Genomic DNA, 24,559 nt, shown 5'->3' on the forward strand with positions numbered 1-24,559 from the left:
GGTTTGGGACTCAGAAGTAAATGGCAAAAGGAAAGGACTTCATTTAATTTTTGGATCGTCACATAAAAGTTGTTAAAGTTCACATGGGAAGTTTTCTTCAGGCAGGAATTTTTTAAAAATTTAAAAAGATACAGCGATAGCTACATGAACTATTATTATAAAAAATTTAGTATTTATATTATAGGGATATGCAGTTATTGTGACTGTGATCAAACAAGTCATTGGTTCAACTGGTCTTTTCCCATGCTACGAATTCAAAAACCATCAAAAATTTTTGTCTTAAAATTAAAAAAACAAAACAAAACCCTACATATTCATACCCAGTGATGCACGCAATACATAGTGTTGATTTCAAACACTAATCATATACTTAACCATATTATATTATCTGTGATTAAATGGAAAAACCACCATATAATGGTGCATAACTGACAGTAGATGGCAAATCTATTCGACAGATGAAAATATTTTGTTAATCACAGTAGTGTGATAAAATAAATCACTTGTGTGGAAATAACCATTAATTTCTGGAATATGCCAGAGGATTCTGAATCAACACTTTGCAACTGAGATGGTATGAACGGGTACATTAAGTTCCCAGCAGTAAACAAAGGTGGGTCTTCTTAAGGAAGGTCGAGCCTATGCTCTTCGATGTTAATCCTCTCATTCGTGTGTTCTGCAGTGATCTAATAAGTCCAGGTCCCCACCTCCTTGATTGGGCATTCCTGAGAAAGACGCTCCTGGAGCTCCTTCTGCAGTTCCTTCCTGGTGCCCAGGGACTGCTGGACTCGGAGGAAGTCGGAAAGCTCCTTCAGGCCTGCGTCAGTGAAGTATTTAGCAAAATGATCCACGCTCTGCCTGTTAACTGGAAAGAGTTCCTTGAAGACAAAAGGAAAAAGACTGTTACACAACAAACTATTCAAATGTCAGCAAGCAACAAAGGACAAACTTTTCATAGTAGAATGGCACTTAGAATATCTCACACACTGGGAAGAACAGAACAAAGAATGATTTTCAAATGAATGAATCCTGGGTATCTTTCTGGAGCATTTGCTAAGCACCTTCTAAATCGGACAGGTTTACAGAGAAAGAAAAAAATGCTAATCAACTTATATAAACTAGCTTCACCTATTTTGAAGCATTATTTACTTTTTCTTTCACTTTACTCAAAGTATAGCATATATGAATACAGAAGTGAACTTGCTAAATTAAATGCAAATGACGTAACTTACAAGTTAATGGACAAGAGTCAGGTTTTTCTGATATATATACTATACATACATACATATATATATGTAATATGTATGTATGTATGTATAGTATATATACATTTGGGAGAGAGTGCAGGAGTTGGGGGGGTTAGAGAGAGAGAGAGAGAGAGAGAGAGAGAATCTTAAGCAAACTCCACGTTCAGCGCAGAGCCTGATGCAGGACTGAATCTCATGACCCTAGGATCATGGCCTGAGCCACCCAGGTGCCCCAAAAGTCAGTTTTAATAATGCTGAGATGACGTGAGGTAATATTAGGAAACAGTACTGACTATTATCTCAAGAACTTCTATTCACAATCTGAGAAAATGCTGCTATTAGTCTAATACTAGCTTGGAGCTAAAGAGAATTTTTGTGATATCTGTTAATGATGGCTCTAAATTAAGCAACAGCAAGATCTAATCCAAACCCACCCTCCCAACTCTTCAGTTCATTACATAATTCTGTTGGAAATTTTTAAAGAGCAATACACCATGGCTGCTTGCATATTTTTACCTCATTTCCATTTTACCTTACACAGCTTGGAAAAGTCCCAGTAACACTTAGTCATATTCTAATCCTGTGTGACTTCAACACCCAGCTAAGATATTAAGGCAATTTTCAAAGCTTTCACATTTTTCAGACTGCTGCAGTCTAAAAAATAGATCCAAATTTTTATGGTGGTTCGATTTGCACATATATGGTCAATGTCTATATGCCTCTAGTAAAAATCTCAGTAGAAAAATCTCTAAAAGTTTTGCTACCATGTAGAGGGACATAGCCAAAGGCTTCGATGACACGACTCAAATTTCAACAGTCTCTGTATCATAACTTCCCCTGTTGAGTTAGGAGTTTCAAAATGTCAGAAGAGTTGGTGGGAGCAGCTATTAAACGCATTCATGGTAAAACAAACATTTCACATCAGACTGAAATTTAGTCACTGACATTTGTTCTAGCATTCAAAAGGTCTAACAAATTTGGGATTTGGGGAATGAATTTAATTTTGATTTTCTTCTAGGAATCAAAATGTGGCTATTTTCCTGAAAATTACACAAAGTAAAAACTCTTATAGAGGATAAATTAAGTCTCAACAAGGCTAAACAGCTTGACCCAAATTATGTAGTCAGGTATATTTAAGGACATAGCAGACAATGCCCATAGCCGGTAATTATTCCGTTACTCCGTGCCAACATTGAGTATTCAATTTAGGAAGAATGTGACTGCAAAGTTTGATCTAAAGTTATGTTCAGAGGAATATATCAAACATATTCCTGGGGGTTTATTTATGAACTATATTCAAAGTCCTTATAAATGACACATTTAAGACAGTGAGGATTATTATTCAGATTAAGCTGAAGTAAAGTCAGTCTAAATCCTATCATGATATTTACTGGCTTGGAGCATGGTTTGCATTAGTCAGAAAAACCCTACCCAGGCACAAATCTCCATCACCTCATCCCTAGATTAAGGTCTCCCTGCTTCTGCTCTTGCTTCTGAGTCTATTCAAAGCAAAGCCAGAGTTTTCCAATTTCCACAAAGCTTTCCATTTTACTGAGAATAAAAGCCAAAGTTCCTAGATGATATGGGACCTGCTATGTCTCCAAGCTGATCTATACTTTTGTTCTTACCAAACACTCCCCACTGCTGTCTCCAACATGGCATGCCCCCAAAGTCTTTGCATTCTGTTCCCTTTGCCTGGAAAACTCTTCTGGAGATATCTATAAAGCTCACTCCTCAACTCCTTCAAGTCTTTACACAAATGTCACCTTGGGGCAGCTGGGTGGCTCAGTCAGTTAAGCGTCTGGCTTTGGCTCAGGCCATAATCTCATGGTTCATGAGTTCGAGCCCGCATTGGGGTTGCTGCTGTCAGGGCAGAGCCTGCTTCAGATCATCTGTCCCCCTCTTTCTCTGCCCCTCCCCAGCTTGTGCTCTCCAAAATAAATAAAACAGTTAAAAAAAAGTCACCTTATCAGAGAGATCTTCCTCTGCCACTGAAAACCGCCTCCTACTCTGATATTCCTTAGAGTTTTCCTACTTAATGGTTTCCTAATCAATGGTTGATTTAGTCTGTTGCCTCCCATCCCCTCTTTTCAGAGTTGCTGTTTCTCTTGCTTCTGTATTACAGAAATGGGTAACTGCAAACTTTGAGATATGCTTCTTTTCCCCTAAAATGTACTAGTACGGCCAGAGAGAATTTTGTTGTATGTGTTAAATAAATAAAAATTTCCTCCTTGATGGTGAAATTGACCCTCTAGCTTCTCGTTCATTCACTGAGTTAGCAAATATCAAGCAGGTAGGCTCCACAGAGGATTACCTTGTCCTCATGGAGCTTACAGTGTTTCTGCTAGAAATTTCTACCTGTGCTTCTCATACCCAAAACATATGCAGACATAGAAACCAAGTAGGAACAGTTAAATGATGTATTCCTCAAAAAGGAAAGACACTTTAAGAATAAATCTATGAGGTAATCTAATTAAGTTAACCAAGCTCTGCCTACGGGCATCTTTGAGGAACGATGCCTTAAGAGATAATTGTGTCTTGGGCACCTGGGTTGCTTAGTTGGCTAAGTGTCTGACTTTGGCTCAGGTCGTGATCTCGCCGTTCGTGAGTTTGGGCTCTCTGCTATCAGCACAGAGCCTGCTTCAGATCCTCTCTGCCCCTCCCCTTCTTTTCCCTTTCTCTCTTTCAAAATAAACTTAAAAACAAACAAATAAATAAACCTGAGTCTTTTGTGGCAAACCATAACAGACTGTAGCTTTATTACCAGTCATGTGCTCCCTCTCTTTAAATGAGTATTAAAGTCCCTCCTTGCTGTGTCTGGCTGCAAGGGTGGAACAGTAAGCTGTGACAGAATGAACTTTCCTACCCCAGTGCCAGGCTTCACTCTGACTTTTGGCCAGCAGAAGGTAAGCTTTGACTGCACTGGAGGGGTTTACTTCAGTCTCCCGTGTTTCTGCCCTTTCCCATAAGGACAGAATGGCTTGCATGGGAAGTGTTCCTGCAGGCTAGGTCCCGGAATGAAAAGGTGTATAGATCACGGAGGGATCTAGCCCAGATAGAGTTAATCCACAGACTCAGGGACGAGAATATGTTGCCTTCATACGAACTTCCACCCTGCTTGGCAACCTATTCACTTATCTTTTATGATTCCTCTTTCTGTACACAAGGATGTGCCCTAAGTCCAGGAGAAAGTAAGTTGCTATGAGGGCAGGGAACTTTTCCTTCCTGTTCTCTCTTGGCTCCATAGCTTCTTGGAGCATGTCTGGCACAGAAACATAGGCTGAATGAAAACAATTATCGGCAGAAATCAACTAGATGATCATCTAGTTAATCGTTGGTCTTTATCATAGTCTAAAGACTTGAAATACCCAAAGGGCTATTTGAAGGTAAATTTCAAGAGACCAAGGAACTTGAAGAGATAGAGAATAAAAGCATTTACAGTTAAAATTATTCTCGGATTTTCTGAGGGGAGGAGCCCATTTTACAGTAATCCCTTGGACTGACAGACAGAATTGCACACTAAAACACAGTGGAAGTGAAAACCGAGGAGAGAAAAGGTGAAGAGAAGATGGCAAGGGTGTCTTTCTTTCTTTTTTTTTTTTTAATTTTTTTAATGTTTATTTATTTTTGAGAGAGAGAGAAACCGAGTGCAAGACAGGGAGGGGCAGAGAGAGAGGGAGACACAGAATCGGAAGTGGGCTCCAGGTTCTGAGCTGTCAGCACAGGACCCAAAGCAGGGCTCAAACCCATGAACTGCGAGATCATGACCTGAGCCGAAGTCGGACGCTCAACCGACTGAGCCACCCAGGCAGGCGCCCCAAGGGGCGTCTTTCAATTTTAGACTTTGTCCTAGACTAGAAGAGCAATGTCACTTGGAGAAATCTCTGTCTTTTGCACATGTGTGACTTCTAGCAGAAAGAAATTGTAGGGAGTGGATAGAAATATTAAGAACAAAATATTTCTCCTCATTTGTTTTCAAAAACCACAAAGAAAGAGAAATAAAAAACATAATCAAGCAACTGTGATAGTGGGAGCTTCAAATCAACCATAACAAATTTGTTTGCTTTCTTAAATAGCTAAGTCATTTCCATGGTGTCTTGGTATAAACAAGGAATTCTTTTAAACTCTTATTCTGTTAACACATTAATAAGTATGTGAGATTAGTATCACCCATCTCCAAACTAACACATGAGAAATGTTTAATTAGACTGATGGCACTTTATCATATTGCAAGGTTAAATCTGCATACTTACTAGTTACAAAAAAAAAAAAAAAAAAAAAAGGTTAATTCTGATCAATGTTAACATAATCTCAACAAATATCCAGATCCGAAAATCACAACAGTCCCTTATGACTCTTTAATTTTCTGATTCCATTCATTTATATGATAAATGTTAAAATGGAATTAATTTCCCTCTGCCAGTAATACAGAAATAAAAGGGACCATGCTCTGATTTAACACAGACCCAAGCATTTCAGTCATGCATTGCCAAAGCCACAACAGAAACATCAACCCCTTATCCAGACAACACTTACAAGCAGCCTCTTATCTAAGTTGGCTTTTCTCAACGAAGAGGTAACAGAGTTGGCATCTTTTTCTGCCATCCATGCTTTAAAAAGCTTGACTGCAAATGAGGCTGCAATGCCTGTTTAAAGAAACAGAAAAAGAAACAGTGAGAGTTGAATTCTTTTAATAAGCAAAAACACCGGTAATTGACAGACAGGGCCAAGCTGCTCACTAGGTTTCCCGAACGGAGTCTGCTGCTCAAAGACATGATTTGGTACAGAGGAAAAATGGATAGCTCTTTAGGCACAGTCCTGTTTTTTCATTACTCAAAAGAAAAGGAAAAACAGTTAAAACATTTTTCAAAGTGAGACTCCCTAATTCCAACCTGGAGTAACCGTATCTTTATTTTTACCTTGGTTCAAAACAGATTGAAAACCCAATATTTTCTAGTTTTTTTGTTTGTTTTGTTTTTGCTTCTCTTTCACCTGTGGTTCACCAGTATTTCATGTCTGTAACAGTGATCCTGAGGTATAACAACTAAATCTTGAGACATAAAAATGAAATGGCAGCACGTTAATTAACGTGCTGATAAATGATACTAGGCAAAATGCATTAATAGTGAAAGATATAAATAAAGCTATAGATGAACAGGCAATATTTACTTTGTAAGTTTATTTCTTGTAAAAAGCATTAAAAAAAAAAAAACTCATGATGGGGTGCCTGGGTAGCTCAGTCGTTTGGGCGTCCGACTTCGGCTCAGGTCATGATCTCACAGTCCGTGAGTTCAAGCCCCGCCGTTGGGCTCTGGGCTGACAGCTCAGAGCCTGGAGCCTGCTTCTGATTCTGTGTCTTCCTCTCTCTCTGACCCTCCTCTGCTCATGCTCTGTCTCTCTCACTCTCAAAAATGAATAAATGTTAAAAAAAAAAAAAATTAAAAAAAAAAACACCTCATGAGTCAAGCTATAAAAATACTGATGCTGTTTCAAACTGAAGTCTTTTCTGGATATTTTAAAAGAGATTACTAAAAGAGCCAATGTTAATCAGAAAACCACTCAATTACATATCCATATTGACATTAGGATTTATTTCCAAATATAAGTAATTAGATAGCTAGAAGACAGTTCCTCTGTGAACACTACAAATTTCCAAGTTAATGTTACATTTATTAAATTTCCAAGTTAAAATGCAGCTGAAATATTAAACTGATTTTTTCTGAAGTCTTCACTGTTGCAGCCTCAATCCCTCACACCCCCTTTTTTTCCTAAGAGAATTTCCATTTTGCATAGGCCAGGTGACTTCAAGTCTAAGTCCTGGTACTGTTTCCTTCTGCAATTATTAGTTGAGAGTCCTTGCTTTAAGCCCATCTGCCCAGGGCGCCTCCCTGGCAACTGCTACTGGGCCCAAACTAGTCATGTGGCCTATGGTGGCCAATCAGCTGAAGGCATGATAAATTATTCTATGTTGAGAAGTACTCTCCCACTGAATCTAAACAAGAAAGGATGTCCCATAACTGTACCAGCAGACATCGTATAATGACCAGGAAAACCATACTTGGAATAAAGTTGATAATGCTATGATTGGTAGTGAGAAATAACAGGAGAAAATATCCAAGACGTGAATATTATTGTTTTGGACATAAGAAATAGAGGTTCTTATATGGAACAAAATTTCTTATACAGCGATTTGAGTTCCATCTTCTAGTTAGTTGCAAGTAAGAGCATTCAATCAATATATCATTTATACAAACACAAACTTTGCCCAAATTTCTTCACTCGAATGAGCAGAGGAATGAGTAAAAAAAAACAAAACAAAAAAACCCACCCACACACACAAAACAAATACACACACACACACACCCCCCACACCCTCCACAAAAAACAAAACCCAAACCCACTATGGGTAGGACAATAAAACAGGTGTTTTGAACTGTAAACACCGTTAGTTACTTACACCCACTATCTAAATTTTATAACCATTAATATTTTATATTTGCTTCATCATTGTCCATCAAATTATTTGAGGAATTTGTAGAAATCACTTAGGATTTTAATACAACCAGAAAGAAAATTATTTTCTGTTATGAAGGCTAGGGAAATCTAACATAATTAATATTTACTGTTTATATTTTATCTTGTGTTTTTCTGAGGGTAGAATGGCTCACATCATAAATAAGATGTGGAGTATCAAATTCTCTTCAGGAAAACACTTTAAAATGTCACAATATGAACAACACACTAATGAAAATTACAGAATCTGAACTGTCATAAATCTGAGCTATATTAAGCCCAAAACTATAGAAAATCTCTAAGATCACTCGACTCTCAATTTACTATTCTTTTCTCAGCTACAAGAAGACTACAATCCATTTCACTGCAGGCATGAACGAGGCTGGGACTTCAACATTTGTAGGAGAGAAACTAAGTTCTAAGAAGAAACAGATGTGTTCACAAAAGCTCTTTTATTTTTTAAGGAAAAAATAACTCTTTGTTTTGTGTTGCATTATAACTCGAATATCATTATCCTCCTCCAAGAGCCCACTTTTGTTTTATTCCATAACCAAGTGATTGTATACACGCCTATCAAACTCTTACTGCCTTAAAATTAAAGCAAGACTTCGATGCCACCATCTGGACTTCTTTCTAAAACTGAGATAATGAATATATTAAAAATGGGATCAAAATGAACATTGAACACAAGACTTTGAGAGGTAACGGTTTAGAAGAACGGTCCTAACCAGCGAAATAACAGTCTGGTGGGGGGGCATTTGGGAACAGGAAGGGGCCTTTTTTCATTACACTAAATAGAGATGGGTGCTAGAGCCTGGCAGTTTAAGTGCCCCACAAAGTACAATGAAGCATTCTCCCAACAAAATATGCCAGTGGCAACTACATTGAGAGAAACAGTTTGGACGACATCCACTTCAGGGTATTTGATCCAGGCATTAAGCCTTACACCCTGAAATTCAGTTCATTAATAGTTTTTGTCTTTGTACAAGTGTGCATATTTTTTCTTCCAGTTTCCTCCAGTAAACATGTACAATTCTTATTGTTTAAAGACATACACACATTCGCTCATACGGATGATGGGTGGGTAGGAGAGAACACTAAGAGGAGTTGCCGGGACTTTTCTAATCATCTGTGGCTTTACATGTCTTTTTACACATGACAGGTAAGAAAACGCAAGCGTCATTACCTTCTTTGACTAAGCTGTCGGTGAACAGACTGGTGAGGATGGTGGCGGGAAGGGTGCCGTTGCCCAGCAGGATCCCCGACAGCATTGCCAACTTTGTCTGCTCTGTTTCGGAAAAGGCTTTAAGGAAGAGGAGAAGCTGTGGGTCAAACAAAAGAAACCAGGTCTATAAAGCAAAGGACTAAGGTAGGAAAATAACAGACAAGGTACATGCATGGCTGAATGGCAGACGAGTCGGTCGTACGCACAGCGTAAGTATTACCCATCAGAAACACATGCGCGTGCTCACTTATAAACTGGATGCTAAGGAAAGTGACTTTCTCAGGCACAGTTCCTTGCTTCCAAGTTCACTTATGCGTAGCTATAGATAACATCCACGGGAACAAAAAGAGACATATGGAGAATGGTGTGAATAGGTTACATAAAAAATTTACATTGGACTTTGTACAGAAGAAAGGGTAAGTTTTACATAATGAGCAGAACATTTACTGAAATATATTATTGTCCTTCATATTTTTCAGTGTTGGGGGTGCCCTTATCCCCATACTATAGCTACCCATTTTCTTGGGGTTTGTTACATCGTACCACACACAAAAAACAGGGAAAGTCACTAAGCTTTGACATCAGCATATATTTTTCTGAGTTCAGAGCACATAATACTCTTTAAAACAAGACTGTTGCGTGAGAAAGGGGTTTTCTAAGTTTCTGCTGCTCTTTCTAAAATAACAAGATTCAAACTCGGTATTTCTTAGAGCATGCAGTCTTAGCAGCCATGGTGATGAGGTAATGGAGGATATGGCAAAGCCTCTTAAGAAAGAAAAGCCCTCTGATGTGAGTTGGAAAGAGCAATTTCAGAGGGGGCAATTGAGAAAGTAGCAACCTCAGGATGGTTAAAGGAGAACCAAAGCAAAGGTGATTATACCCTGTTTCCCATTTTTCATTCTATGAGTTCTCAGTCATGTGGAGTACCCTCCTCTTTCTTAAGGCTGCCGCGGCGCGGGCCCGCCGCATTGCTCTGACTCTATTCCAGGCTATTTTCTCTAGTTCATCAGTTCTTAGGCATGTTACTGAGATCCCCGGGGCTCAATATCACTACTGGGGCCTTGCTCACTTTCTCATTACTTTGCACCAATGAAATGCCATTAACTCTGTACAGTGGGTAGGGCAATTATTAACTTACTATCCTCGACAGTTAAAGGATTATTACATTACAGAGAAGTTATGTGAGTCTAAATATTTGTATTATGAGTAATGAGTAAGTGGCAGAACTGGAATCAAACTAGTCCATTTCACTCCCAGGTTATGCCTATTAAAGTGTCAGTGAATTAAAAACAAAGCCACCTTCAAAGTTCATGAAAAAAAAACATGGAGGGAATGAGAGTATCAGTGTGTAAAGCTCCAGGGAATACCAGGAATGGGACACAGTAAAAGAACTGACAAAATCATAGACACTTTGTATCAATCTGGCCTTTCCCTCTGATTGAAAAGATGATTCAGATTCAAGTGAACAATGAAAAATGGCTCCCAAAATAAAATATTAAACACTACTTTTTAAGCCCATCAGTATACTCTCATTCATTAAAATAGTGCAAAAGTTACATCTTTTTCTTAAATTCATATTCTCATTGATCGATCACATATATTAATCAACATTAAAATCAGATGCTGCCTGTACTTCAGAATATTCCTTTTAAAATGGATATACTATGAAAAATAAATCATTCTTGAAGCATACATATACATCACGTGAATAAAATAGTAAGGAAATTTTCAAGTTACAAATGAGCTAAGAAAAGCATAAGTGGTATTAGACAAAAGTGGTAAAATGTCATTTAAAGGCTTTGCATTCTCCCTCCCTGTTATATCCATTCCTCTGTTTAATCAGGTGCTTGTTATTTTCTAGACACCTAGCAATCTAATGGACATTTTTTTCCATTTAAATTTTTTTTCATATTTATAAAAGTAATACATGCTAGTAGAATAATATCTATCACTACAGAATAATATAAAAATGAGATTTCCTCTCTAATCCCGCTTCCTTAGAATTAATAACTGTTACTGTGTTCATCAATAACTATTTGATGTGTCCTTCCAGATTTTTAAATGTACTTATACACCTCTATATATTATATAAATAACTATATGTGTGAACATGTATTGTTTTTACTGAATTATTCATTGATGACAGCTGAAACTTGCCAAGGGCACCAGCTATTTTTCTGAATACTTTCTGTGTATTGAAATCTACACCAGCCTTGATCTTCACTTTACAGAAAAGTAAACTGAGGCAGATAGAAATGAAGTAATTTGCCTGAAGTTAAACTACCAAATGGCTGCTCCGCACCTATTTCACGTAACAATTTATCATGGACATTTTCCCCAATCAATTCATGTGGTTATCCTCCATTGTTTACATGACTGTACAGTATTCCACAGTAGGGACAGACCAGAATTTAATTAATCAGTCTCCCATTAATGCACACTTAGCTTATTTCTCCAAACTGCGATAAACATCTTTATACATACAGTTTTATGTATCCATGCTGAACTATTCTTAAGAAACGGGAAAATGGAGTCACAGAGAATGCAAATTGTTTTAAAAAGGGATTTTACTGTCAAATGTTCATGATGTATGGATCTGTGTTGAACATGGGGAAGCGAATAAGTAGTAAAGTAGATGCTATGGTTCCTTTATTCCCTTGGTTTATAATTTAGCAGATTGTCTAAAATTGGAAATAATGATCAAGCAACATGCAAATCTGTAACAAGTTAATGTAGTGAGTGCTACATACACACACACACAAGAGTTACAAATTTCAAGAGGGAACATGTTGCAATGACAGAAAGGAGGTCTTCTTTAATGAGGTGCTACTATTTATTTTGCTACTTACTAGAGGCCACTTACTCTATTAAGTACCTTATATGTGATCTCATTGATTCCTACAGCAATCCTAAGGTATGGCATCTTACTGCAGCTTTTTATAGTGAGAAACACCACTGAGACTTACACCCACAGATTATCTCCAAAGATGTGCTTTTATCCTCTTTGCCAGACTGTATTTGTGAAAATTAAAGAGTTTTACTGGGTATTAGCTGTTGTGCCATATACTCCTTCACATGCTTTAATTGCTTAAATCACCACATCTAGATTTCCCCCTTGATATATTTATTTTTCTTGCATATTTGGAAACTCTAGTTTTTATTTTTAAGCTCTGCAAGGTCAAGGATCAGATGCTATAAAACCACTCCTATAGAGCAAAGTATGTGGTCTTACATAAAGATGAATGAACAAAATCTAGGCTAATCGTGTATTTTCCCCTATAGCAATTAGCTAATGACCTGTTGTACTCATTCATTCAACAAACATTTTTTAAAAACTTACTATGTCCCTGGCACTTCTGCACTATCGGTGTAAATGAACTATTTTCATCCCCCTCCCTTTCACTACTTTAAACAGGTATGGCATTACATTTGAATTTTTACCTTCTTCATTTCATCCTCAAATGCTTTTTCCAAATACTTATATCTCCTGATGAGTTTATTGAAGACCTAAACATAAAACAGAACCATTCAATGTTATGTAAACAAGTTTAAAAGACAATAGGAGGTGTAGAAAGTCACCATAATCACAACATGGCCCTATAGTAAAAAGATAACTGTAAAAGAACTGTAAGCATTTCAATTCTATTCCATTGGTCTATGTGTCTGTTTTTGTGCCATGAACTGTAAGCATTTCAAAGGAGTTATAACAAGAGGGGAAATGTGATCAATGTGTACATAACAATAAAAGAAATTCAACCAAAAGTATAACATGTGAGAAACCAAAAATAACGCTGATAAAAACACAATAATGTTAAACCTGCGAGATGCAGAGAAAGGCAATAGGAAATGAAGGGGGTGACATATAATCACAGAGACCATGGATACGATGGAGAGAGAAGACCTCAGACACATTGTACTCTGGGAAGACACAAAGACGTCTTTAGAAGACAAGCAAAACTTGGTATAACTTCATAGTAATAAAGGATTACTGCCTCCCCCCTACCCCATCTAGTTAGAACCCACAAACAGGGTTTGTAAGTGTGTCAGTGGAATTCTGGGCTGTTTATTTAAGTGAAATGAATGTTTGTATTCCCACTAAATTCATATGTTGAAGACTTAACTTCCAATGTGACTATATGTGCAAGTAGAGACTTTAGGAGGTGGTTAAATGAGGTCATAAGGGTAGGGCCCTAACCTGATAGAACTGATGGCCTTATAAGAGCCATAAGAGAGACTATACCAGGAACCAAATTGGCTGGCACCTTAAATGTACACTTCCCAGCCTTCTGAACTGTGAATAATGAAATTCTATTGTTTTATAGAAATCCCAGTCTATGGTATTTTGTCAAGGTAGCCTGAATAGAATAATAAGTGTTCTTATTTAAATAGAGATTTTCATAAATATTGATTATTTTTATAATTGAAAACGATTTCTGAATCGAATTCCTTTCTCTCTCTTTTTTTTAATGTTTATTTATTGTTGAGAGGGACAGTGTGTGAGTGGGGGAAGGACTGAGAGACAGGGAGACACAGAATTTGAAGCAGGCTCCAGGCTCTGAGCTGTTAGCACAGAGCCCAACGTGGGGGCTCGAACTCATGAAAGGCGAGATCATGACCTGAGCCAAAGTCAGATGCTTAATTGACTGAGCCACTTAGGTGCCCCTAATTCCTTTTTCTTCTATACACATAATGCACTGTCATCTAAAACTTAGTTTAGATTATCCCCTAATGTGATCAAGATGGGGTACAAGAGTAAAGATTACAGTGCTGCCCTTTATGAGGAAATAGTAGCCCAGGCAGGGAAGTAGTATGCAATAAGGAAAAAGAATAAATGGTATTGAGATCCAATAAATTTGATTTCCAGTTTACACCATCACTCGAGTCCTAGTACTTGCCCTTGTAGTCTAGCTGAGAGCAACTGGCTGTTAACACAGGTCCATGATAGAACAGGAACCAGCTACTCATGATGCATGTACGTTCAGCTCTATAGTGTTAACGTTTACTAGGTTGCTCCATTCTACAGTCCTGCAACGTCCAGACCTTCATTAGGGCCTAAAGACTTCTAATTTTATTTTTTTACCGATCTAATAAATGCAAAACAATATCATGATTTTACTTCCATTTCCCGAATTACTAGTAGGTTTGATTATGTCTTCATCTGATTTGGGGGAGCCTTGTGTTTCCTCTTCTTTGAAATGCCTACATCTCTTCCTAATGGGCAGCTTGTCTTCTTCTCTAGTGACTTGCATTTTTTTTTATTTAATCCTGATATGAATCCCTCATAGATATTACAAATTACAAATATCTTCTTGTCTCTTTCTTGTTAATAGCTACATGATAGTCTAATATAGCTAATATAGCTATGAATAGCTACATTCATATCTAATATGAATTAGAAAATTTTAATGAGTACTCTACTGATAGACTTCTATGCTGTTTCCAACCTTTGATACTATTACAAGCATGACTGATAACTCCCATCGTATGTGTATGCGTCATTCTACACACATGCAAGCACATCTGAGAGTGAAGTCCTAGACGTGGAGTTGCTAGGTCAAAGGGAATGTGCAGTTTTAGTTTGGAAAGATAGTGCCAAAGTGCTCTCCCTGAAGTTTGGACCAATTTATACTCTCACCAGAATTTATGTGAGCCTCTGATTCCTTGTGTTCTGTACAGATGAAGGCAAAAAAGAAAAAAAAAAAAAAATATATATATATATATATATATATAAATCTACCTTAGCTAAGTTTTAATATCCACTGCTTACTAAGAATGCAACTGAGTATCTTTTCATATGTGCAAGAGTTTTCTAACATTTCTACCGAAAAAGTGGCCTGTAGAATTTCTGAACCTAAGGTTTCCCTAAATCCTGTTCAGATGTCTCCCTCCTCACACAACAATCTCTCAGTGATGGGCTTTACCTGAGCATAATTTCGGATGGTTTCATGATCTTCATTTGCTGAAAACACACAGTGGTTGGTCATCTTGGTCTTGTCTCCGTCATCTATGCGTGTTCCTCCAGGGGCTGAAAAGACAAAGGTAATTACAGTTAAGACAATACTGAAATGAGAGGAACATTTACAGAGCAGATGAATTCCTGCACCTCAAGGAAAACAGTAAAAGTGGGTAAAATCTAAAAATCACATAAAAATTGATAGGATGAGGTGTACATGTAGATACATATGTTGTTATGTTTACGTTTCTAATCTAATGCAAACTAGTTGTTCCATTTCACACTACTACCATAGTGTGTGAGATTATTGTTCTAGATCCTTGACTTCACCAGGCTCCTAACATTCTAAGTCTGGACTCATTTATTCTCAATGTAGTTCCTGGTGTTTCTGACATCAGGACATGGTTCACTTTTTAGGTTTGATAATATTTTGCCAGACTCCACTTCACCAACACTGAGACCGGCCAGAACCTGGCTCTTGTAGACCTTGTTAGTTTCTTAATTTTTTTTTAATGTCTGTTTATTTTTGAGAGAGAGAGAGAGAGAGAGAGAGAGAGAGCGCAAGTGCGGGAGAGACGGAGACACAGAATCCAAAGTGGGCTCCAGGCTCTGAGCTGTCGGCACAGGGCCCAACATGGGGCTCGAACCCATGAACCGCAAGATCATGACCTGAGCCGGAGTCGGATGCTTACCTGACTGAGCTACTCAGGCTCCCTTAGACCTTGTTGGTTTCTACTTGAGTAGGTATTAAAACTGTTCCCTCCTCCACTAGCCCAATTATCCATGCAGGGTTGAACAGTATACACTTCGACTGCTCGCCATTTGCATTTGGTCATCAGGCAGCTGTGTTGGCTAGGAAAGTGTATTTTATTCTCTCTATCGTCTTTTTCCCCCTTGGTCTATACAATATCATGGAATAAATGGACTAGCATAAAAGAATGCATTTTTTTCCTATGACTCAACTTTCTACATTCAAAGGCTCCTCCTGTAAGTTTCAATCATGGCCATTAGAAAACACTGGTTGATGAGAAGAACAGAATCCATACTAGGTATTTTTGCTTTCTGACTGTACTTCATTTTAATTAGGGTAGGATTCTAGAAGGTTTGAATAAGCCAAGTTAGACTAATGTCTTCCATATACTCAACACATATTTGGAGAATATACACTTGTACCAGCTACTTCCTTTATGCATTTATGTAACTGCCTTTATTTAACTCGTGATTTCAGATCTTTGGATGAAAAGTGCTACACCTAGCCAAACTTTTTCAGATTCCAGCATATCATTTCATAAGCAAATTACTTTTCAGAAAAGTGAGCTCCTTCAGGAATCTATTTTCATGCAATTAATTTATGCATAAGATTTAATTAGCCCTCTGTAATGAAAACAACCACCTGGAACAAAATTTTATTAAGGTGATAATCTTCTAAAAACTCCAGGCTAATGACTCCTATCTGACAGAAGTTAGTTATATAATTGAAATTAAATCTATAGTCTTTTCTTTTAGAGACAAGTTTTAAAAATTGTATTCTTATACAAAACATGTTATACATGAATAATATTGCTACAGCTTGCATTAAATTTTTTTCCCTCTGATATTGGGACAAAGAATTAATTGCCCTTTCTAAAATTTTGGTGAGCCTGCTATTTTCCTCAAAATGTAAGTTAAAAGAAAAGAAAAATATTTCTTGTATCTACTCTTCAAAGAACACAACTGAAAAACCAAGATGACTATTGTTTTAAGAACAATGGAAGAAGGTAAATTTTGGGGTAGGTGTTAAGAAGATTCCCATACTCAATAAGTAAACAAAATATTTATATAAAAAGAATGTGCCTGGCTGGGTTTATTCATTATATCAAAGGTCTGGCCTCGGTAGGTACCTGGGGGTTGTACCGGCTGTGCTCCTAAGTCTTACCATACCTTTGGCCTTACCTTCTTAGATGTATGGAGGTAGAGTGAAGGAATGAAATCTGAGCTACAGATATAAATTTGCTGATCATCCTTATATAGATGGTCAATGACGCTTTGAGATCATCAAAGCAAAGTATACAGATAATTTAACAGATATATGGGGGCAGTAATATGGAAACCCAAGAGTCAGGTAAGAGGCATTCAGAGAAACACATGGTCTCACGTAGGGCAAGAAAGTAAACATTTCAAGAATGACAGGAGGGTCAGCAGTACTGCCAGGAGGGCACGAAGAACTGAAAAAGGTCTATAGGATTGACTTATACAGTCACATGTGACTTTGGCAAGTACCAAAACTCACTGAAGACTTGCATAGAATTTAGCAGTGCACCAATGAAAGTATATCGTAATTCATGAAATACAAAAGCCAATCATTGCATCAGAAAATATTCAACTTCACTATTAATTTAAAAATTTTGAATGTAAATATCACTTACCTAATTGGCAAACACCTAAAAAACTGAAAAGCATAAGAGTACCTAATGTTGCTAAAGGTGTAGATAAACAGAACACCATTTTCGATACAATGTTAATTAGAATCTTCTTTGGAGGGCTGGTGCCTCTCTGATAGACAGGTAGACAAAGATAGACACAGATATCTCTATTCTTCAATTCATTTATCCCTTGCTAAATATACAAAGACATAATTAGATAAAGGTACAAAGCTATGTGTATAGAGATACTGATTATATATTGTGCTTATAATGAAACTAGGAACAAATTAAATATGATTCAAAATCAGTATGATTTTGGTTCTTTTCAAAATCATTCAAGGTAACACTCATAGGTATGAAAGACAACAACATATTGCTGAATAAATACAAAACAGTCATACAGAGTATCTTATTTGTATAATATCATCCCATTCTCAAAAATTAGCATATGTAGGTAAAGAGATTTCTAGAATGGAATTAACCAAAATATTAATAACAGTTGTCTCTAGGTAATGGGATTTGAACACAATACAGAGTTCTTTAAAAAAAATTTGTTTTAACATTTATTTATTATTTTTGAGACAGAGAGAGACAGAGCATGAATGGGGGAGGGTCAGAGAGAGAGGGAGACACAGAATCTGAAACAGGCTCCAGGCTCTGAGCAGTCAGCACAGAGCCCGACGCGGGGCTCGAACCCACATACCACGAGATCGTGACCTGAGCCGAAGTCGGACGCTTAACCGACTGAGCCACCCAGGCGCCCCCAATACATATAGTTCTTATGCTTGGATTTGAATGATCCACAGTGATGATGTGAGATCTTTACAAATAGTAACAACAAAAAAATAAAGCAGCAATTCAGATCAAAAGGGAGCCTGGTAGTAATTAGAGCCCGCGTACCAAAATGGAAAGATTTCTCAGAAGGAGGAATTAAAATGTGGCTATACCTCAAAATGGATGAAAGTACACACTTTGTCCTAAAGTAGGCTGGCTTACACAGTGTTTCTCAATGAAAGGCACTGATAGCGCACTGGGTAGGGCAAATTTTCATTGTACTGAGTTCCCCTTGCAAAGTAGGTGGCATGCATGACTCCACTACCAAGTCTTTATAGCAACCCAAACACTTTCACACATTTGCAAATGTCCCCTCAGTAGTTGCAAATCACTGGCCTAGAGGATTGGACCACTTCTAGTGATTTATGGTTACCACACAAACTGATTACACAAACTAAGTTCTAAGAATAAACATGAGAGGAACAATGGGTCATTATGATACCTAATCAACATTTAGATCGATATGCCATGTCACTTAGAAAAGCCTTCTACCTTGATGCCTCTGCTCTATTATTTTTATTTTGCTTTTAAACTAACTTTAACTTTTGTAGCAATGTGGATGGAACTGGAGAGTGTGATGCTAAGTGAAATAAGTCATAGAGAGAAAGACAGATACCATATGTTTTCACTCTTATGTGGATCCTGAGAAACTTAGCAGAAGTCCATGGTGGAGGGGAAGGAAAAAAAAAAAAAAAGAGGTTAGAGTGGGAGAGAGCCAAAGCATAAGAGACTCTTACAAACTGAGAACAAACTGAGAGTTGATGGGGGGTGGGAGGGCGGGGAGGGTGGGTGATGTGTACTGAGGAGGGCACCTTTTGGGATGAGCACTGGGTGTTGTATGGAAACCAATTTGACAATAAATTTCATATTAAAAAAAAAAAGAAAAAAAAGAAAAAGAAACTAACTTTAATAATTTTCAAACTTCTACCTTTAATCCTTTTAGCTATATACTCACAATTACATATTTTTAAAAACCAGATATAAACTATATTTCTGACATTTTTTTGGATTAATCAGAATTTAAGGAAAAACGGAGGGTTACATTTCACTGCATGGAAAAAGGGTGGGCTTTAAGGGAAAGGTTGCTAGGGCATTTGGGGGTTAATTAAATATACTGGAAGAAACTAGTGACATACAAAAGCAGACTTTTTTCCAGAAACATTTTGAATTAGGGACACATGGGGAAGCTGTCCTTTAGCTATAAAGCAAAGTAGCTGTGTTGTAACATTAACAAAAACCATCATTTCTGTGCCTTTTTTTTTTTTATTTAAAAAAATTTTTTTTTCAATGTTTATTTATTTTTGGGACAGAGAGAGACAGAGCATGAAGGGGGAAGGGGCAGAGAGAGAGGGAGACACAGAATCGGAAACAGGCTCCAGGCTCTGAGCCATCAGCCCAGAGCCTGACGCGGGGTTCGAACTCACGGACCGCGAGATCGTGACCTGGCTGAAGTCGGACGCTTAACCGACTGCGCCACCCAGGCACCCCTGTGCCTCTCTTAACAAATAACTGTTTCTACAGCCACATTACCATCCCAAATGGTAAACAAGGTAAAAATCATAGAGACTCCCATTTGCATTTTTTTTTATACCAACTCTCATAAATGTAAATTTATAAAGATTTTATCTTGTAAGAAACTATTTCAATGGAATTTAAAGTACTAAAGAAGAAGCTATAATGCATGGCTTACCAAGCATACTGCCAGCCACCAGGATATCAAAGAGTGTGTCTGCATAGCGGCGATAATCTAATCTTGAGCCTGTGGAATCCAGAAACTTGGCTACAGCTTCAAGGTCATCACCAGCTTCATTAAGCCCCTGGACAAGTGTATCCCTGAAGACCGTGGGTTCGAATTTCTCTTTTTCATCTAAAATAAATGTTACAAATTATTTTATTTATTTATTTATTTTTAAACACATTCTATCCCAAAAGCAACTATGCATTTCTTTGGTTCATTGTTCTTTATTTGACAGTGTAATTATTATTTTTTTTTTTTAATTTTTTTTTTTCAACGTTTTTTATTTATTTTTGGGACAGAGAGAGACAGAGCATGAACGGGGGAGGGGCAGAGAGAGAGGGAGACACAGAATCGGAAACAGGCTCCAGGCTCTGAGCCATCAGCCCAGAGCCCGACGCGGGGCTCGAACTCACGGACCGCGAGATCGTGACCTGGCTGAAGTTGGACGCTTAACCAACTGCGCCACCCAGGCGCCCCACAGTGTAATTATTTAAAAGTTTGAAGACAACTAAGTTCTTCTACTAGATTTCGATGTTCTAAACCCCTTGTTTAAACATTTATTAAATCAAGTAATTTACTTTCTATTTAGAGGTGCCAAAAAATACATTAATTCTATCTGATACATAATAGAATTAATAACTGATCATTTATGTCATTCAGAGAATAGGCCAATGTAATCTACTAATCCTAACCATCCGAAAAAAAATAAAGTAGAACAATCAAAACTTAAAATTTTGTTTCATCTGAGATAAAGAAAATGATCCAGGGACAACTGCCTAAGAATAAAGGAGAATACATAAATAAACAAAGGTTAGGAGGGAGGAAATAAAGAGGGACATATCTTTTTAAAATTATTTTTATTATTAACATATAACATTAGTTTCAATCATCAATATATCAATTCTATAATTGACATACTACTTTCAGATATACAACATAATGATTCAATTTTATATATTTTGCAAAATGATTACCACAATAAGTCTAGTTAATATCCACCACCATGCATCGCTAGATCTTTTTTTCTTACGATGAGAACTTGTAAGAAAGATCTACTCTCCTAACAACTTTCTCTTATACCATACTGTATCATTAACTACTGTACATTACACCCCTGGGACTTACTTATTTTATAACTGGAAGTCTGTTCCTTTTGACTACCTTCACTCATTGTGCCCACCCCTCCCTCTCTGCCTCCGGCAACCACCAATCGGTTTTCTACGAGTTTGGGGTTTTTTGTTTTGTTTTGAAAGACTCCACACCTAAGTAAGATCATATGGTATTTGTCTTTTTCTGACTTGTTTCATTTATCATAATGCCGTCTATCCATGTTGTTTCCAATGGCAAGATTTCCCTCTCTTTATGGCTCAATAGTATTCTATTACATATGTATATACCACATTGTTTAATCCATTCATCCATTAATAAACACTTAGGGTGCTTCCAGATCTTGACTACTGTAAATAATACTGCAATGAACATGGGGGCGCATATATCTTTTTGAATTACTGTTTTCATTTTCTTCAGATAAAATTTTTTTAGTTCAGTTTTCTTCAGTTCTAAATTTTTTGAGGAACTCCCAACCTGTTTGCCATAGTGACTGTGCCACTTTATATTCCCACCAACATTTCATGAGGATTTCCTTTTCTCCACATCTACATTAACACTTGTTATTTCTTGGAGAGACGTCTCTTTTTACAAGGTAAGTTATTCCAGGGCACTTTAAAATATTTAATATATATCATGAGCTAGATATGTATATTTATAGCTTCAGAGCAGATGCTCTCAGTCTTTTTGGTCTCATGACCCTTTGCCACCCTTTACAAAAGTACTGAGGATTCAGGGGCGCCTGGGTGGCTCAGTCGGTTAAGCATTCGACTTCGGCTCAGGTCATGATCTCTGTTCATAGGTTTGAGCCCCATGTTGGACTCTGTGCTGACAGCTCAGAGCCTGGAGCCTGCTTCAAATTCTGTGTCTCCTTCTCTCTCTGCCCCTTCCCTGTATCACACTCTGTTTGTCTCTGTCTTAAAAAAAACATTAAAAAAAAGCTACAAAATAAAATTACTAAAAAAAAAAAGTACTGAGGATTCCAAAGAGCATTTTTGTGTAAGGAGGTTATATCTATGGATACTTACTTTATAGAAATTAAACCAGAAAATTAAAAAATATTTATCAAATAAAAAAAATTAGTATGAACCAGGCTTTCTTGAATCTCTTTAACACCTGGCTTAATAGCAGACAGATGGAGTCCCATATCCACCGTAATATCACACATCATGTAGCCTCTGGGAAACCACCATAAACCAGAGTAAACATGTAAAAGAGACAAATAATATCCTAGCATTATAATGACAATATTTTTGAATTTGTAGAAGCCCTGAAAGGGCTTCAGAGGATTTGGGAATAAAAATACATGTAGCTTTCTATCCTCAGCAGACTCTAGAGAGACTTCTTGTGGAAGGTCATTTGGAGTCAGAACTTTTTTTTTTTTTTTTTAATTTTTATTTTTTAGTAATCTCTACACCCACTGCGGTACTCGAACTCATGACCCGCATATCCAGAGTTATCATGAGTTGCTTGAGCCAGTCAAGCACCCCTTAAACAAACCTGATCTTAAACAAAGCAAGGATCATACACTGTTGAAAAGAAGTGAAGATGATAAATTGGAGGAGGTCAGAAGAGGCAGAAAAAAAAAAAAAAAAGCCAAATTAAAGGTAAAAGTAAGATTCAATTCAAAGGACTTCTTCACCTTTACCTTCCCTTTAGGGAGAATGAGTTGGGTGTGGAAAGGGAGGGGCAAAAGATGAAACAGATACTTCACAAAAATCTTACCATAAATACCTTTAGGGAGATAAGTGGATACTGCAACTCTAAGAAGGGAAGAGGGAAAGGAGAGGAAGAAGAATATATTATATAAAGAAAAGAAACATTTCATGAATAAAAGAGTTCTTGGGAATGGAATGCATGATAAAATAAGTTAAAAACTCAATAGTAAGAGCTGAAAGACAAAGCTGAGAATATCTCTTAGAAACTAGATTTAAAAAGTCAAGAAAAAAAGACCTAGAAAATAAGTGCAAAAAAATAAGAAAAAGAGCAGACAAGTCAAATGTTTAAATAATGCACATAATGAGAATTTTTTTAAGCAATCTCTACACCCAAGGCGGGGCTCAAATTCACAACCCCAAGATCAAGAGTTACCCGCTCCACCAAGCGAGCAGCTGGATGCCCTCAGAATTCTTTTTTCAAAAAGGAAAGAAATGATTTAAAAATTTCAAGAAAGTTTTACAGAGTTGAAGGACATGAGTTTCCCAATAAAGAACTGTCTAGACACCAGCACAAGGATTCCAAGTGGGCCCACAACAAGGCTCACACATTATCGAGAAATCTCAACACTGGGAATAAGGCAGCTATTGGAAGTTTCAGGGGTAAAAACCCAAATCACATACAAACTACCAAAAAACCAGAATGTCATTAAATTGCTCCACAGAAATATCAGAAACCAGATGAAATGTCTTCAAAATTCTGAGGGACAACGATTTTGAAACCACAATTCAGTGTTCAGCCAAACTGTTAACTCACACAAAACCTGGATAAATGTATTATTTTGAGACACCTGAGGCCTCAAAAATGATGTTTCTCATACAATCTTTTTTAAAAGAGCTACTGAAGCAGACACTCGGCCAAAAATGGGAGAATAACTCGTGATCTTAAGTCAGGAGATCCCAGGAAAAAGGAGGAGAAAAGAACATGAGCCAGGAAATAGGATTCTCCAGGACACCGGTGAAAAGACATTTCAAACATTTCATGTTGACAGCTGTACTGCAGGCCCAGGGAGCAAACTGACCAGGGGAGCTTTTCACTATGAGTCTAACATGATGGAGGATAAGAATTCCTAAAGTTTTTGTATTGGAAGATTTACATAACAAAGGGAAAGGTTAGTATTGACTAGTGTTAAGGCACAGAAAACTCATCAAAAAAGGGAAGATGAAACATTAACTCCAGAGATAAAATGATGTTCAGATAGATCAAACCAACCGCATAACAGTTGAGCTATGAATAGCAGGTATAAAGTCCCAATAATATAAACCCTAAATAGTGGCCAAGCTAAAACTGTGTCACAGAGAAAGAATTGAGAAGAGGTCTGCACGTGAAAGAGAGCTAAATCTTCATCTTCCAGAGTACAAACAGGAAAGTCAGGAAATAACCATGTAAGGATGGTATTTAGTTACATGAATGTAAAAATTAAAAGAAGCACGTAAAAAGCAGAAGGCATTTCTCTGGGGGATCAGATCTGCTGTCTCTATCATATGTCTTGCAGAATTCTTTTGACTATTTAAAACGCGTGACTGTGATACAATTAAAAACTACCTGAAAACCAGACAGCACCTGCCTGGTTTGTATAGACTCACTGTTTATCCTGATGTAGTAGAAGGGATGAGTTGTAAGGGGTTAACACCACAGCACAAGAACCAGAGAAGAAAGGCATTCCCAGTACCAGTCAGAGTCACACAGCATAAGATGCCATAAAGACAGACGTAAATTGAACACTATTTTTCATGAACAAGAGACAAGAGTCCTTTTGATGCCATAAGCAAAACATTAAGCAGCCCAGAACATGCAAATGTTGAATGCAAAAAAAAAAAAAAA

General features: G+C 37.3%; 1 protein-coding gene across 2 annotated transcripts in view; it reads right to left on the reverse strand.

The window, feature by feature from the left end:
- The window catches only part of BZW2 (basic leucine zipper and W2 domains 2), a 65,152-nt gene that overhangs the window by 13,213 nt on the left and 27,380 nt on the right, over positions 1 to 24,559 (reverse strand). For both annotated transcript variants that reach the window (XM_040472520.1, XM_040472519.1), the window contains exons 3-8: positions 19,865 to 20,041; positions 14,907 to 15,010; positions 12,427 to 12,492; positions 8,947 to 9,082; positions 5,784 to 5,893; positions 708 to 878 (exon numbers count right to left, since the gene is read on the reverse strand). In XM_040472520.1, coding sequence (XP_040328454.1) covers positions 708 to 878; positions 5,784 to 5,893; positions 8,947 to 9,082; positions 12,427 to 12,492; positions 14,907 to 15,010; positions 19,865 to 20,041 — 764 coding nt within the window. The remainder of the gene's footprint in view (positions 1 to 707; positions 879 to 5,783; positions 5,894 to 8,946; positions 9,083 to 12,426; positions 12,493 to 14,906; positions 15,011 to 19,864; positions 20,042 to 24,559) is intronic.

This window comes from Herpailurus yagouaroundi, unplaced genomic scaffold, assembly GCF_014898765.1.
Source record: "Herpailurus yagouaroundi ecotype Mexico unplaced genomic scaffold, PumYag 100, whole genome shotgun sequence".
Taxonomy (NCBI): domain Eukaryota; kingdom Metazoa; phylum Chordata; class Mammalia; order Carnivora; family Felidae; genus Herpailurus; species Herpailurus yagouaroundi.